The following is a 16716-nucleotide window of genomic DNA, read 5'->3' on the forward strand; positions in this document are numbered from 1 at the left end:
AAGCATGGTTTGGTTGCAAACTGGCATTCCTATTCTAACGCTTTGCAGTGATTTAAATATCACATCAAGGCAGGCAGCTGTCAAACAGCCCGTGGGCAGCAACAGTTTAATCTATCATGTGTCTGGACAGAATCTTACATTTAATCACTGACTGCGCCCTTCAGGCCTGCAGTACAGAATCATCTATTAGGATGCTGCTTCATAAAAACACCCAGTAAGATGTTATTAACTCAACTGTCATCAAGTTAAAAGTGTAAATTAGGTAAGGAAAAAAAATAGAAGGTAGGGTAGGCAAAATGGCCAATTAAAAATATCAAGTTATCTATTAGTAAAATATAGTATTAAAAAAAAAGCCCTGGCCAGCGTGGCTCAGTGGTTAGAGAGTCCGTCTGCATACCAAAGGGTCTCGGGTTCAATTCCTGATCAAGGGCACGTACCTGGGTTGCAGGTTTGATCCCCAGACCCAGTCAGGGTGAGTGCAGGAGGCAACCAATCGATGTGTCTCACACCGATGTCTCTCTCTCTCTCTCTCCCTCACTCCCACCCTCCCTCTTTCACTCTCTCTCTCCCCCCCCCCCCCGTTCCCTTCCAACTCTAAGTAACATCGTGTTCTCATCTGAAGTACCTTCCCTTCTACTTTCCTTACTCTGTTCCTCCCTTCTGATACCTGTCTAAAAAATAGTTCCTAAAATCTCCTTCTTGTACACATTTAGATTCACTAATCAACATTAAGTATATAGCCTATAATTGGTAAAAGCTGTCATAGGCAGAAATAAAATGGCCAGATTTTCTAAAGGCACAGAACATAAAGACATATATGATTTTCCTTTATTATGATTCAAAACAAAAATAAATCAACAATAATTATTAAAACTGCCTGGATTAAACACTCTGGGAGAACCATTGCCAATGGTTTCTTTCTAGCAAGACATAACTGACTGCTCCCAAATTAGACTAATTTCCACATTTGCAGAATTGTTTTAAAAGTTTAAAACTGAAGCCAGAAGAAACAATGCAAAGTCAAAACCCTGCAATTCTCTTTCCTCAAATCAGGAGGTTTCTCAGCCACTTAATACTGTTTAAATACCCATCTTTCTCTTGCACAGATTTGTAGATATGAAACTTTTTTTTACCAGAACACAGCTCCAGATTGTTATTAAGTGTTAAGTGTACTATGTGAACATGGACATGGCTTTTTGGTTCCCTAGTCTTATTTGTGCAGGAGAGGAGATAATTCAAAAGGTAAAGATAAAATTCATGAATTTTTTTTTTTTTTTTTTTAGCTATTTCAATAAAAAGCACTATCTCCATTCTGATCCAAATGCCACAACTGGCAACTTAGATATAAACAGACAACTGATATAAGAAGAAACACAAATAATCAGTTACATGGGAAAAAAATGTTAATCCTTATGATAACTAGGGAAATGCAAATTAATACCCCTAGGTAAATGAAATTAAAAATATAACCATCCACATCTATAAAGTTGTGGTAAAACCAGTAACTATTTACTCTAAACTGGTATTACCCTTTTGGAAAACCACATCAATATACTTAATGAAAATTAAAACACTCTTTTATACTCTTCTAATTCCAGAAAGTATAATAATAATAAAAGAAGCTTAGGTATTTATTTTATCATGATCTGTTAGAACTTCAATATAAGCAAAAGTTCCATGTACATGAATTTTAGCTCTAGTGGGTGCCAGGATGATTAAAAACTTAAAATAATTTTTTAAAAACCTGGAAGCAACCTAAACGTTCAACAGTAGGGAACAGTTTACTGCAAAAGACAAATTAAAATGCTAGACTACTATGCTACATTAAAATTGTAACTATGAAGATTATTTTAAGTCTTTAACAAGAAATGCAAACAGCATATTTGCCAATGCATGAAATGTACTGCTGTGTAAAGATGCATTCCAATTATGCAAGGAAATTTTTGGAAAAATAATGTAGGCCTGTTATTAAAACATATATTGAAAGTGATTTTAAAGTAGCTTTATAGAGAAAATATTACTTTGTTCATATAAATATAGCCCTCACTATATGGCTGGAAATTAAGAAAATATAAGGTCTGGATAATTAGTAATATTCTAAAAACTGTTGGAAAAACATATAAAATCACAAAGTAAAAAAGAAGTATATTGGGATTAGTGGACAGTGGTGCACAGCAGGAACACATCACACCATACACCTGAGTACTGCAAAGCCTAGCCTGGAATTTCAGTGATTACCAATAACAAAAAAAAAATCAGTATAAAATAAATCTCAATCACTTTTATGCATTATATATGAAGGAAATATATAAATAAAAGTGGGCAGAAAGTAAGTAGAAAAATATAATTAATTTGAATGAATTCTTATGCAGGTGGTCACAGTAATAGTTCAGTAATATTTAATGCAAAACATAAGGTAACATAATATACTTGAAGGCATTTTGCCCATGTTTACAGAAAAACAAATGCTAACTTGAGCGTTAGTCCACAATAAGCTACATTTAAAAACCAGAATTCTAATGGAAACTTGTATAACAATATCACAGCTGTATTAAAAAGAGGAAATATAAAAATAAAGTGAAAAATACATAAAATTTTAATCTTTATATTAAAAAACATAGAAAATAATCCCATTCAAAGTGAAGTAAATTATCAGTCCCAAAGCACGAAACTCTGACATCACAGCCAGACTCCGGATGACTCTCCACCAAAGGCATTTACTGTGTCAGGAACTGAGTCATCACTATCTTCAAACACACTGTCCTCAAACTCACTGAAGACATTCCTCACTCCATATTTTCAAGGAGATTGAACCTCTTGTTTTACAGCATGTATTCCATAAGTTCTAATTCAGCCACACATCTGTAAACTAATCGAGTGGCACTTCAAAATGTTAAGCCTACATTCACCGGCGCCTCTTGTCCCATAGGAGCCCTTTAAGTGATGTACTGAGAGAGAAATAGAAGGCAGAGTTTGGCCTTCTGGAATCAGAGCTGGGGACTGCTGTTGGCTGATTCTCCAGAGAGAGCTGTGACGGGGTCATGATAGGAGAATTGAGTACAGGGAGGTTTCTTTAGTCAGCCTCATGTGTTATCCATAATCATGCCTTTCTCATCATACAGTCTTTTGGTTATATAATGTGCATGTTCTTACTTCTTCCTGTCATGACCTCTTTACAATTTTTCTATAGAGATTGTATTTGTGGCTGTTTTCTTGAAATCCTCTCAGAATAATGTCCCACAGTGATATTTCATAAAGTCTACAAAATTAAGCTTTTAATGTTATAGCAATGCCTCTGTTGCTTTTGACTCACTGATTAGAGCAGTAAGACATTTAGAGCTGACAATGAAGCGGAGAATGCAAATTTTCCATCTGATTGCCTGTGTGATCTGTGTCTTGTTATTTCTGGTAAGAAAACTTTGATGTCTATGGCTGTGAAATTTCTATCCTGTGATATTTGCTGCCATGCTGGGAGGTATTATCTTTTGCTTGCCCTATAGTATAAGTGCCTGACATTAAGCTTTTTGACTGTAGTATGAGTGCCTGACATGAAGTTTTTGATTGCCAAGGCACCCATTTCAGAAGGCACCCACCCTGGATAAACATGCTGCCAGCTGTATGACACAACTACCAGCAAAACACCCAGATGAGGAGCTAGGCTGCCCCCACCTATGAAGTTCACTCTTCCAGAAAGCCCTGCTTAACCTGGATAATTGAACATTAGAGTGACCTATTTCTCCCTTCCTGCACTCTAGTTCCCATTCTTATGCTTTAAATTAGCCAATAAAGAGTGAGCCCATAAAAATCTATACACCCCACCCTAGAATCCTAAAAAAGGCAGAGCTCCAGGTCTGTGCTCTCCCTCATGGCCCCAAACTTGCTGTGCCCCTCGGGCTTGCTGAGTACCCTCAAAGACCTGCGAGTAATAAATCTTGTTCCTCAAAGTTCCCTGACATTTTGGTGAAGTGCATCCTGCAGCCATAATAGGAAGCATAATAAGGGCTGGTCCAGCCACTAGATTGCTCCCCTACCCCCCACCGTGGGGTAAATGTGCGGGCTCACCAAAAGTAATCAGACCGAATAAGTGCCTCCGGCATTCCTAGCTGACAGCATCACCATCAGTAGGTTGAGACCCACAGAACAGTGATACCGCCATATTCTGTTGCTGGGAAGCAGTATCTTCACTGTTCTCTGGTTGCCTAGGTCAATTAAATGCAAATAACTTTTTCTTCTGTCTCTGCTAATAATACTGCATCTTTGTTTTCTACTGTATTAATTTAAATTTCTTGAAATAACCTCAAAGTTACAGAAAAAGTCCCAAATGTAGTACGAATAACTATTTTCCTTGTCTATTTGAAAGTAAACTGGAAACAAGATGTCCCAACACCCCCAGAATACTTTCAGTATTTCCTACAACAAGGATATTCTTACATAACCATAATATGATCATCAAAACCAGGAAATTAACACTGACATTTCACTACTGTGTAATCCTAGACTCCATTCTAGCTTCACCAGTGTCTCAATGTCCTTTATAGCAAAAGGATCCAGTGAGAACCTTGTATTGTATTTAGCTGTCATGTCTTCTTCAAAATGGAACTCTTTCCTTGATCTCCCTACTTCTGAAGATTACAGGCAACTTATGTTCTTAGAAAGTTCCTCAGTTTGTCTGGTGTTTCCTCATGAATAGATTCAGATTATGGAGTTCTGGCTGAGTAACACAGAAGTGATATCAGGGGGCACACAACCATGATTTGTACTATTACTAATCATATTCACACTGATGAGCTGCCAGGCTTCTCCATGGTCAAGTTACTCTTTTCCACTTTGTAATAAATACATTGTGGGAGGTACTTTGAAACAACATATAGTCAATTCTCATTATTCCCAGTGTTATGTTCTACAAAGTTGCCATGAACATTTAATTAGTGACTATCATAACATTGCTCCTAGAGGAAATACAGGGTTATGTTCCTATGAGCCTCTGCTTGCAACATTTTCATCAACTGATCAACACATTATTTGTTTTACATGTGTTTCTGTGTAAGAACACCATATATATGTATTGTTGATTCATTAACATTGAACTTGGGGCCAATGGTGCTATAACTCATGGCTGAATGAAGCTTACCTAACACATGTATTTTCTTCATAAGGCACATCACAGCCTGCCTGCACTTAGGAATGCTACACAACACTTCATTACTACACTTGGGGCCATTTTAAACAGGGAAATCACCAACAAACAGCACGAAAATGCAAAAAATGTGGGCATTAAATAGACTGAAGAGGACACACACACTCTCTCCTATTCCAAACACCATGGAGTACATTCTAATTTTCTCCTTTTTCACATCTGTAATTCCCTTTCCAGATAACAAAAAGCCTAGCTCCCCTTATACTTAATATTATCTGTGTATTAGGTCGTACCTATTAGATCAACCTTCTGCAAGTGACCAGTCTTTTGCTGCTGTCCCCTTCCCTGCACCCTCCCAGAGACACCCCCTCACCGCGCTCGGCTCTGACATCCTGTCAGATCAGCCCCTTGCGAGGACGCCCACTTTACCACATTCAGGCTGCAGCAGCCTGCCCCCCGCCACTGTCTCCTCCACAAGAACACACTTCTTTCTCACCCTGCTCTGGCCTTGCAGCTCCCTGTTCCTCCAAGTGAGATGCCTGCATTGTTCAGCACCACCTAATATCTGCCAAGAATGATCATTGCTACTCTTAGTCTTCAGAGGCTCTAGAACAGGGATAAGACACATGGCCACCGTTCCACCTCCCACACTTACTTCTGTACCTAACTGAAGTAGACCTGGAAAAGGAAATCCTGATCTAGATCATACGTCCTGGAACCAGGCACTGTGCCTATTTGTTACCTTCACAACCCCACCTCCTGGCTCATGAAAGAAGGGAAAGGGAAACATGTGAACAAATACGATTCTGACAAAGTGGCTTGGACATGGTGTCCTTTCATTTCCGTCCTCTATCTACAGATAGCATTCTAGACGTCCCTTTTTTAATTTAAAAAAAGTCAAACCCCTCAATATGAAATCAGTCTATTTGCATTAGAAATTGTGAACAGACAGAGCAGTCACCGATTCCTTCTGGCATAAAAGATAACACACTACCTCTGCACTCGGTACACTCGCGTCCATGGAGGCACAAGGGCAAGGATCCGAGCCACCAATTCGATCAGGTCACTAGGGGAATAACTCTTATATCTTCCTGACTTCCACAGCTCATAAAGCCCAGTTCCACGAATCACCAGGGTAGGGTAAAGTTTTAAACCATCAGGACGAAAAGCAGGGTTCTCAAAAAACTCCTGTGAATAGAGGGCAGAAAGTTACTTCTTTAGCTATGTAGAAACTGTACATGCAAGTTTCAAATCTGGGCCAGCTTCTCCCACGTACCTACCTGGTCCTCAGAACGCCTTTCCTTTCGACCAAGGGAGGGGACGCAAACAGAACCAAAATTCATTGTTTTTATAGCCCCACTGGGGCTGGATTCCAAAGCCCTCATTACAGCCCTTGTCCGTTGCTGCAGTTCACCGCACGCCACTCTCACCACCTTGCCTTTCTGCCTCTGCAAAGGCAATTTCCTTTGCCTGGAAAGTTCATCAATTTTTCTTCATCTAGCTAATCTTCAGGCCTCAGCTTAAATGTCAGTTCTTCAGAGAGGCCTTCGGGCCTTCAAATATAAACTGCCTGACTTAAAAAAATACTATTGAGTTCTGTATTACCACTTTCTTAACATCACCCTACTGACAACCCATCCAGCGCCTATCTTCACCTCTAGACTGTATCCTCTTTTAACAATAAAATACAGTGTCGAAACTTTTAAAGAATTGTGACAGAGATCATCACCTGGCCTGCAAAACCTAAAATGTTTACTATATGGCCCTATGCAGAGAGTGTACCAATCCCTGGATATGACTGTTTTGTCTTCAGGCCAACTGGCACCATTCCTAATCTGGGATACGCGCTCCATCTGTTATATGGACACTGAGCAATACATCTAATTCATCTACTTTGACAAAGTCATTTCCTGTACTATATCATCCCAGCTGGCTGCCTTATTTCTTTATTTGGGATATAACAGGAAGACATAAGGCATTCTCCTTCCCACAACTCTGCACTGCTAATTTGTTCTTATCTTGATTTTGCATGATATATGGTGGAGGAATGAAGGTGGCCTCATATAGTTCCCTTCACCCCACCCTGGCATTAGCATCTATTCAGCCAGCAGTACCATATCTTCTGAACTGTAAAAATGCTTTTTATCTTGTACCATGCTATTCTTGCAGAGCTATCCATTATTTAACTTGCTTCACAAAGAAATGTAACTGCTGAGTGGCCAGGTGCGGCTCAGCAGTTGAGCATCAACCTATAGTGGTTGGATTCCTGGTCAGGGCACCATGCCTGGGTTGCAGGCTCGATCCCCAGTGAGGGGAGTGCAGGAGGCAGCCAATCAATGACTCTCGTATCATTGATGTTTCTATCTCTCTCTCTCCCTTCCTCTCTCTGAAATCAATAAAGACATATTTTTAAAGAAAATAATAAAAAATATGTATATATAAACCTAGAAGAACAGAGACCACCAGAGGAGCCAGGAGGGGAACAGATGAGAGCAATGAATTTTTGAAAGATGGAAAATGGATAGAAGATTGGTAAATGAAGCTGCAAGTGTAGAAAACTGCAAATGGAGTATCTGTAAAGGGGGCAGATATCAATGAAAGGCCAGCTCAGTCACACCAGAGTCCCACAAAGGTTCATGGATCACAAGTACCAGGAACTGGGCAGGATGGAGAGAGCACTGGATCAAAGTTTATACATGAAGGGATTTATTCCTTATCACCTTCCTACAGACAGTCACCTGCCTGTTGTTTCACTGGAGAAACTGGAAAGCTGCTGGACTCTGAGATTCCAGGAACAAAGGCAGGCCTGGGCGAGGACCAAGAGTGAAACAGGGAGATTAAGTGAAGCCCAGCACACTGACTGGCGCACTGCTGCCTGCAATTTTCTGTGATGTACGCATACCACCCACCCCTAAGCAGGAAGTTGGAGAGTTCATCTCCGGATCAATTAAATGACCCTAAAAAAGAGTTCAAGATACTGACATTTGGGAATTCCCTAAAGACAGGAGAGCACATTGCATGAACATCCTTCAGAGAGGCATACTAGCAGCTAGCCACACGGAGCTTGCAATCTGGTTTTTAAGCCCCTCACTTAGAAGTACGACCATTTGGTTAAGGATCACTAGAAACTGGAAGAAAGCCTAGAACATAAAAAGCAGACCAAAACAAAAAGAAAAAAAGGACTTGGAGGGAAAGCAAGGCATTGCATAAAGGAAAATAAAACTTAAGAAAACTATAATTAATTCCATCAGAGAGATAAGAAAATACGTATTAATTCATAAAACAAGAACAAGATTAACTAGAGAAAATCAAACAGCCAGAATATAAAAAAGTTCTTAGAATTAAAACTATAACAAAAATAAAAACATTTAAGAGAAAGGTAAAGGTGAGAAAATAATAAGAAAGCAAAAAAAGGGGGGGGCAGATAAAACTAGAAAAGAATTTTATGTGATCAGTCTGGGAGATCCAACATTTGCTTAATAGGTTTTAGAAAGAGAACATAAAAAAATGAAAGGGAGGTATTATCCTGTAGAGTCAGCCCTCGTATCCGAGGATTCTGCATTCGCAGACTGAAAATATTCAGGGGAGAGAAAAATTATGTTGTTACTGTGTAGTTAAGCCTACAATGGCTGCATCTGTACGGAACACATACAGACTTTTTTCTTGTCATTATTCCCTAAACAATACAATTTAACAACAATTTCCATAACATTTAAACTGTATTAGGTCTCATGCGTAATCTAGAGATGATTTAAAATATATGGGAGGATGTGTGTATGTTACATACAAATACCACACCATTTTACATAAAGGACTTGTGCATCTGCGAATTTTGTTATCCAGGGGAGTTCCTTGAACCAATCCTCCAAGAGTACCAAGGGACCACTGTAGTACAAAGAAATTTCCCAGGTGACAGGGTAATCCTTTAATGTCTAGCACAATTAATTTAAAAACTCTTGCCCAGATATACCACTGTGAAATTGCACTACATATGGGATAAAATAACCACGTGAAAAAAAGCAAAACAGGTTATATACATTATAGAATTAAAAAATAAGGCATACAAGATTAAGAACAATATTGTGGTTTTAAAAAGAAACACAGGTTTGTTGGCTATTTGAATATTCTGTGAAGTACCAGTTCAAGTTTCTTTGCCCATTCTCCTACTGAGCTGTCTGCTTTTTCTTTTTTTTAATATATCTTTATTGATTTCAGAGAAAGGAAAGGAGAGGGAGAGAGAGATAGAAACATCAGTGATGGGAGTCATTGATCGGCTGCTTCCTGAACACCCCTGACTGGGGATAGAGACCACAACGGGGGCATGTGCTCTGATCGGAAATCGAACCCCGATCGCCTGGATCCTAGGTCGATGCTCAACTGCTGAGCCACGCCCGGCCGGGTTGTCTGCTTTTTCTAATTGATTTGTAGAATTTATTTATTTTAAAGCAATTTATAAGTTAATTTTGCAGAGAATTTTTCTTTAGAGAGAAATCAGATTTCTCATTTTTGCCCTCTTTCGTCACTCATTTGCTAGGACGTAGTTAGAAAAGCCATATGGCCTGCAGATATTCCCTGTGGGTTTCTCTTAAAAGATTAGGAACAAGCATATAAATCCATTTTCATAAAGGGTTGTCTTTGCAATATGATTATTGAACTATTCCTTACAGTAGTCCCCCCTTATCTGTGGTTTCACTTTCCATGGTTTCAGTTACCCACGGTCTAAAATTTTAATGGTCTTAAATTATTAAATGGAAAATTCCACAAAACAATTCAATAAACAATTAGTAAGTTTTAAACTGCTTGCTGCTCTGAGTCGTGTGATGCTATCTCTCCCCCAGACATGACTCATCCCTTGCCCAGTATATCCACTGTATATGCTACACTCCCATTAGTCACTTAGTGGCCATCTCAGTTATCAGATCAACTGATTACTGATTGTGTATTGCAGGGCTTGTGTTCACGTCCCTTATTTTACTTAATAATGGCCCCAAAGTGCAAAAGTAGGAGGAACTCCTACTGGACAACAACTGCAGCTTAATGCCAGCAATTAGGATGTGCCAAGAAGTCGTAAAGTGCTTCCTTTATATGAAAAGGTGAAAGTTCTCGACTTACAGAAAGAAAAATAATCATATGCTGAGGTTGCTAAGATCTATTGTAAGAATGAATCTTTTATCCGTGAAATCGTAAAGAAGTAAAAAGAAATCTGTGCTAGTTTTGCTGTTACACCTCATACTGCAAAAGTTATGGCCAAGATGTGTAATAAGTGCTTAGTTAAGAAGGAAAAGGCAGTAAATTTGTGGGTAGAAGATATAAACAGAACGACAGCAATGTGTTGTGCCAGAAAGCACTGAGTCTATAACGAAGGCTCCCGCAAGGGATCCCTTAAAATGAATGACTGCAGCCCTGGCTGGTGTGGCTCAGCTGGTTAGGGCATCATCCTGTGCACAGAAGGGTTGTGGGTTTGATTTCCTGACAGGGTGAGTACAGGAGGCAACCGATCAATGTTTCTCTCTCACATCAATGTTTCTCTCTCTCCCCCACCCTCCCTTTCTCTCTCTCTCTAGAATCAATGGAAAACATATCCTTGGGTGGGGATTAAAAAAAAATGAGTGACTACATTCACATAACTTTTATTACAGCATATTGCTATAATGATTCTATTTTATAATTATTGTTAATCTCTTACTGTGCTTAACTTAGAAACTAAACTTTATCATAGGTATGTATGTGTAGGAAAAAACATAGTATATATAGGGTTCAGTACTGTCTGCGGTCTTGAAGCATATCTTCCATGGATAAGGGGGGACTACTGTATTTTGAAAACACTAAGGAAAGTGAACACTGAGCCTCAGCTATTTGCTATTACTTGAAACATGACATAGTTTTTCCAAAGGCATTGAAAGTTATGAATGCTGGCTATACCACTGGTTCACCTACGAACTATGTTAGAGAAAAGTGTGTTTCAGGTGCCTTGGAGTCTGAGTTCCTGGCTAATTACTACTGAGGGGAAATCAGCCTCAAAATCTATTACACAGCCAATATGGGGGAATCAGTAACAGGGATTATATAGGTAATTTACTGGCTTAAAAATAATAAAACTTTTTATAAGAATTATTAACTTCACAAATAACGCATTGTAAATTCCATCTTTTATAAACAAAGCAAAATAAAAATATTTCTGTGGATGAAATAACTTGAAAATATTTATCATCATCTTCTCTAAAAGGATATCCCTAAAACACATTCCCTGTCTGAGAATCTGAAGAAAAGTTTTGACCAATCTCGTTTTCCAAGACAAAGCTAACATGGATTAAGTTAACATTTGATAGAGTAAAAAGAAAAACAAACAAAAAACAAACCCCAGAATTAGGTAGTAAAATTCAAAGAACAGAAAGAGTAGAAGTTAGCAGTATTTTCTTTCACTGATTAATTAATGAACTTTGGAAGAGAAAGGCAGTTCTAAGCTTAGAAGCACCTGAAGAAATCATCAAGCAAGCAAGCAAAAGATCTGAAAACAGGAGCAAAGTGAAAGGCCAAAGATAGGAAGGGGAAAATATGTGTAACAAATATAGAAGAATAAATCCATAACTTCCTTACCTAGGTGTTCATGTAAATTAATATTAAAAAAATTCATATCCAATAGAATAATTGGTCAGAGGACAAAACCACAATTCCGAATAGATGGATTTTAATTATTAAATATAAATAGGAAAAATATATTACTATTATAAAATGCAAGTTGAAATGGCACTTTTATCCAACCAATTAGCAAATATAAAAATATGTATACATATAGAAAATACTTAAACAGGAGAGAATTATTTGGGGGAAAAGATAACCTGGCTGAAATGAGTGTAAATTGTTACAACCTTCTGAAAAGCAAGTAAGTAATATGATGAGATCCTTAAAGTATTTATACTTTCACCTGATAATTCTACTCTGGAGAATTTATCCTAAAGAAATAATCCTGAATACCACAAAAAGTTATAGACATAAAATTGTTTACCTGAAGTGCTATTTACAATATCAAAAACTGGTAATATCTTCAATTTAAAAATATTTGGATGTGATTAAGCAAAGTATGGCATATTAAATCAATGGAAATTAAGCAGTTATTTGTATATGTTAACATTTTAAATGAGACCAGGCTAATAACATGGATAAATGCCTGTTATAATGGTAAGTGAAAAAGCTATTAAAATAATTACCTATCATACATATAACTGTGTCTGTGTGTACATTATATATAAACTACCTCACCACCCCAAAAAACCTAAGCATAACTAAATCCTAAAAGGGAATAAATTAAAATGTTAGGGTTTTATTTGGTGTTGGGCTGTGAGTGACTCCTCTTCCTCTACTGCTTCCACTCCTCTATAATGAGAATGAGTTGTTCTAATAATGGGAAAAACAATCAACAGTCAATAATCAAAAAGAGCAGAGAGGGTCGAAAAGCGCGCAGAGGGACCCTAAATTAGCTGGTTTAAGCTGACACTTACAGTAAACTGTTCGATGTCTCTCTCGAGCCCCACGTTTGGCAGATCAGGCATCATATGAGCCACAACTTTGAAACCAGAATCTTTGGCCAGGTGAAACGACTCACATACTGCCTTCACAGTGTGGCCCCTGAGGCGAGAAAATCCACATGTTACACAAATAAATGGGAAACAAGGTTAACACAAGGAACAGAAGAGAAAGAATCTCAAATACATAATGAATAATAATATGGTTGGGGGAGGAAAATCTCAGAAAGTCAATTTTCCATCTCTACCTCTGAGAAAGTCTGAAAGTAAATCATTTTTATTTCTTTTATTTCATTATTGATTTGAGTGAGGGAGAGAGAGAGGAAGGGAGGGAAAGGCTGTTTATGACAAGACTAGGAAGAGAGATAATAAGCATACGTACAGGCAACTGGAAAGGGCCAGTAGAGAAAGCCCGAAAGTCAAGGAGAGGGGTGGAATTAAGAGCATAGAGAGAAGAATGACTCTAAAAGGAGCAATACCTATACCTCTTTCTTTAAGAATGGCAGGAAGGAGGGAAAAATGAGTATGAACATAGATATAGTTGGTGGGAGCAGAGGAAGGCTTGTGAAGGATCATCTGCCACCATATCTTACCTGTTGGTATCTCTGGCCACATCTTCGTAGACACTCTGCACCCCAATCTCCAACCTTGTACAGCCATAGGTCAACATGTCACTTAAATGCCGCTTCATGCAATAATCAGGTCTGGTCTCAATAGTAATTCCAATACACTTTGTGAGGCTCCTCTCAGAATACCTGTGGAACAAATCTAAAAGTAAACAACCTGTCACAGCTTTAGGACATTTCCTCCCATTTAAAGGGTGTCTTCTCGGTTCTCCCAGTATAAGACAGTGGTTAAGAGCATGGGCTTTGGAGTCAGACTGACTGGATTCAAATCCTGGCTCTGCTACCTCCCAACTTTGCAAATAGGAATGCTACTAACCTCTCTGTGCTTCAGTTTTGTTGCCTGCAAAATGAGGTAACAGTGCCTACGCCTCATAGAACTGACATGACTGAACCAGCACATGGCAATGTAATCATCATCATCATCATCCTTCTGCAGTATGCTACAACCATAATCTCTTCGAAAGCAGTGATTTTACCTGTCAAAATCCTACTTTTCAGTTCCTAGCAACAATTTTTCATAAGTGAAAACCACCTATATTATTTATTTCCTATTCTATATTTTTGTCATGTTAAATTAAAGAAAGGGGAGGTATGTATAATGATCATAGGAATAATTTAGGTGAAATATCTTCTACATACCAAAAAAGTCTTTCTGCCAAGCCAATTAATCTTAGCAGTGATTTACAAAATTACGAGTCTTCTTTTCTCTTTTGCTAAAATCACATATCATAGTAGTAAGTACCACTTTAGATTCAAGATGTTTGAGTTAATTAACTTAATGCTGGCCAAAAACCCAGATAAGTAAAAATGACTTGCTAAGTGGGCTGCTGATGTGAGGGGAGAGGAACTAATATTTAAAGGCCACTGTGGCCAAGCACGGTGCTATATACTCTATATATAACGAATGCTCCTATCAGCTCTATGAAGTTTGTCTTATTATCTCTATTTTATGGACGAAGAAACTGAAATTCAATGGGATTAAATACTTTGTTCAAGGGTATAGAGCTCATAAAATCCAGGTGAGGATTAAAAAAACAAAAACAAAAACAAACAAAAACCAAAAAGCAGAAAAGGGAGTATATTTAATTAAGTAAATGAGAATATCTTACAATCAGACATTTGAAAACCATATCATGAACCTTCCTATTAATCGATATTTTTATAAAGCCTACAGTATTCCTGAAAGGATGCCGTTAAGTTAGCAAGCTCAGCAGCACAAGAATGCCTGCACATTGGGCAGGCAATCGTGCAAACGGGAAGCTGTCCAGCAGAAAGAGCAAATTCGCTAGCTAATCTTTCTATTGCACAGCTCGTCAAAGGCCCAGCCACGACATAGAGGAAGCTGCTGCAAGAATGATAAGGTCTCTTCATAAGCAGAGAGAATATAGTACAGAATATAGAGGCAAATCTTATCCTCAAACAGTAATTTAACTCTATTTCGAAATATGTCTTTCTTCTGAGGGAAATATCACGACCTTTTGCAGGAGCAGAAATGGAGAAATAAAAAATATTTCAAGTTTTAAAAAGCCCAAATTTTATTTATAAAATGCTTTTACCACTATATTCTTTTCAGAATTGTATTTTCATTTGAAAAGCAATAAGCAGAAATTCTTATCAAATTTGAACATGAAAAACAATGGAGTATTTTCCTAAAAAACAAAGTATAAGGTCATCTTTCCTGTAAGGTCGGTATATTTTTATCAGAATTTTTGTTAGTGTTACATTTAGTCCTACATATCACTGAATCTGCCTTTTCATTTATCAGAGATGCAGAGATATCAACATGACTGTTCGTTAATATGCAAACGTGCATACAGGTTTTCGACTTATCTAAGTAAAATATTTGAGGTGACATTTTATGGCCTACTATAATCCTCAATATCATTTAGACAGTCACTAACAGTATGGCTATCCTTTAGGACCTAGTTCCTGTCCCATATCTTCCCGGGGCCACAGACGTCTTAAGTTCTTGGAAATGTGCCAAGTATTTGGCATCTAGGAAATGTGCCAAGTATTTCCCAACCCTGACCATAAGCTTCTAAGAGGCAAAGTAAGGACTTGTACCCAGGTCTTCTGATTGTAATTTTACTGTTCTTTTTGGGGTAGTACAGGGTCTTAAAAGCCTCTACCCCACCAGTGTGGGGCTATGTCGAATCCTACACTTTCCTATATGCCATAGGAGGGTCACCAACTATAAAAGATGCTAATGTTCTCTGCAAAACATAACTGAAGCCAATAACTTATGTTGACAACATTTTACACAACGGGGTGGTGGGGATTAGACAATAACCTGGAAATTGAAAAGCAGACGAAAATCAAATGCTACCCAACCTTCAAGACAGCTCAAATACATTTCTCCTCCCATGACACCTTCCCACCACCTCTCAGGAACAACTCTGTGCCCCATTCCCAAAGCATTTTGTCCATACTATAAATACAGTTTGCCTTGTTATTTGTGGATATGCCTGTCTCTCCATTTTGACAGGAAGCTCCTGGAAGGCAGTATCAGATTGAACACATTTAAAGATAACTGCTTAAAGGCTTCAGCACTAAAAACACTCCTTCAATATAAAAAAAAAAACCAAAAAAAAAATATGAAGACTGAACATATGATGTAGGCATAACTGAGGACAAAGGAGGCCTCTCTTCACTTCCAGGGCAGCCTCTAGATAATTCCACTGCTTACCTTTCATCTTGCAAACAATCAACCCTAGAAGAAGCCTACTAGCACTAGGTCAGGTATCCTACAGGAAGTAAAAATATAGCAGTTCTTGTCCCAGACATGCTTAACAATCTAGCTGCAGGGATAGGGCATGCAAATAAAACCAAGGTCCACTTAAGAACAAAGCCAGAAGTGGCAGAAATAAAAATAGATATAGATGATTTCTTGGGAGGCATACTTCTATTTCGGAAAGGAAAAAAGTGGCCTCTAAAAGTGATTTTACTGTCTCCTTGCTCTAAGGGACAGTGAAGAAATGCAGCACACCGATGTTAGTCTCTTTATAATAGTCTGGAAACTGTTATTTGATTCACTCAAGGCTGTGGCATCAAAGAACACTTCTCATTACTATTGATATGCTGCAGTCCTCTTTAAAGAAGTCGGATGTGCCTTAGTCCAGCCCTGTGTGAAATCTCACTGGAGCTCCAGGTCCAAATTCCTGAAAGGCTTATGGAAAGTTTCCTACACGGACATCTCTCTACCTCAAACTCAATCTGCTCAGACCAAATTGCAAAGTAGATGATAATGGTAAATGTTATTAAATAATAAAAAATTTTGAGTAAATAATAAAATTAAAATAGATAATAGGTGAAATATTATTTTCATTAGTCACAATGTACAAACTCTTCTCTGCATCTACAGTCCCAAAATGAGTAAGCAGATTTTATAAACTTCTTTGGATAGCCAAAGATTTGTTTGAACTGCTAAAAA

The 16716-nt window shown here is 38.1% G+C and overlaps 1 protein-coding gene across 1 annotated transcript in view; it reads right to left on the bottom strand.

The window, feature by feature from the left end:
- The window catches only part of ELP3 (elongator acetyltransferase complex subunit 3), a 74225-nt gene that overhangs the window by 29788 nt on the left and 27721 nt on the right, over window positions 1-16716 (bottom strand). Inside the window, exons 8-10 of the mRNA XM_087816568.1 lie at window positions 13254-13415; window positions 12637-12763; window positions 6132-6325 (exon numbers count right to left, since the gene is read on the bottom strand). Coding sequence (XP_087672694.1) covers window positions 6132-6325; window positions 12637-12763; window positions 13254-13415 — 483 coding nt within the window. The remainder of the gene's footprint in view (window positions 1-6131; window positions 6326-12636; window positions 12764-13253; window positions 13416-16716) is intronic.

The sequence above is a fragment of the Miniopterus natalensis genome, chromosome 4, assembly GCF_054644295.1.
Source record: "Miniopterus natalensis isolate mMinNat1 chromosome 4, mMinNat1.hap1, whole genome shotgun sequence".
Taxonomy (NCBI): domain Eukaryota; kingdom Metazoa; phylum Chordata; class Mammalia; order Chiroptera; family Miniopteridae; genus Miniopterus; species Miniopterus natalensis.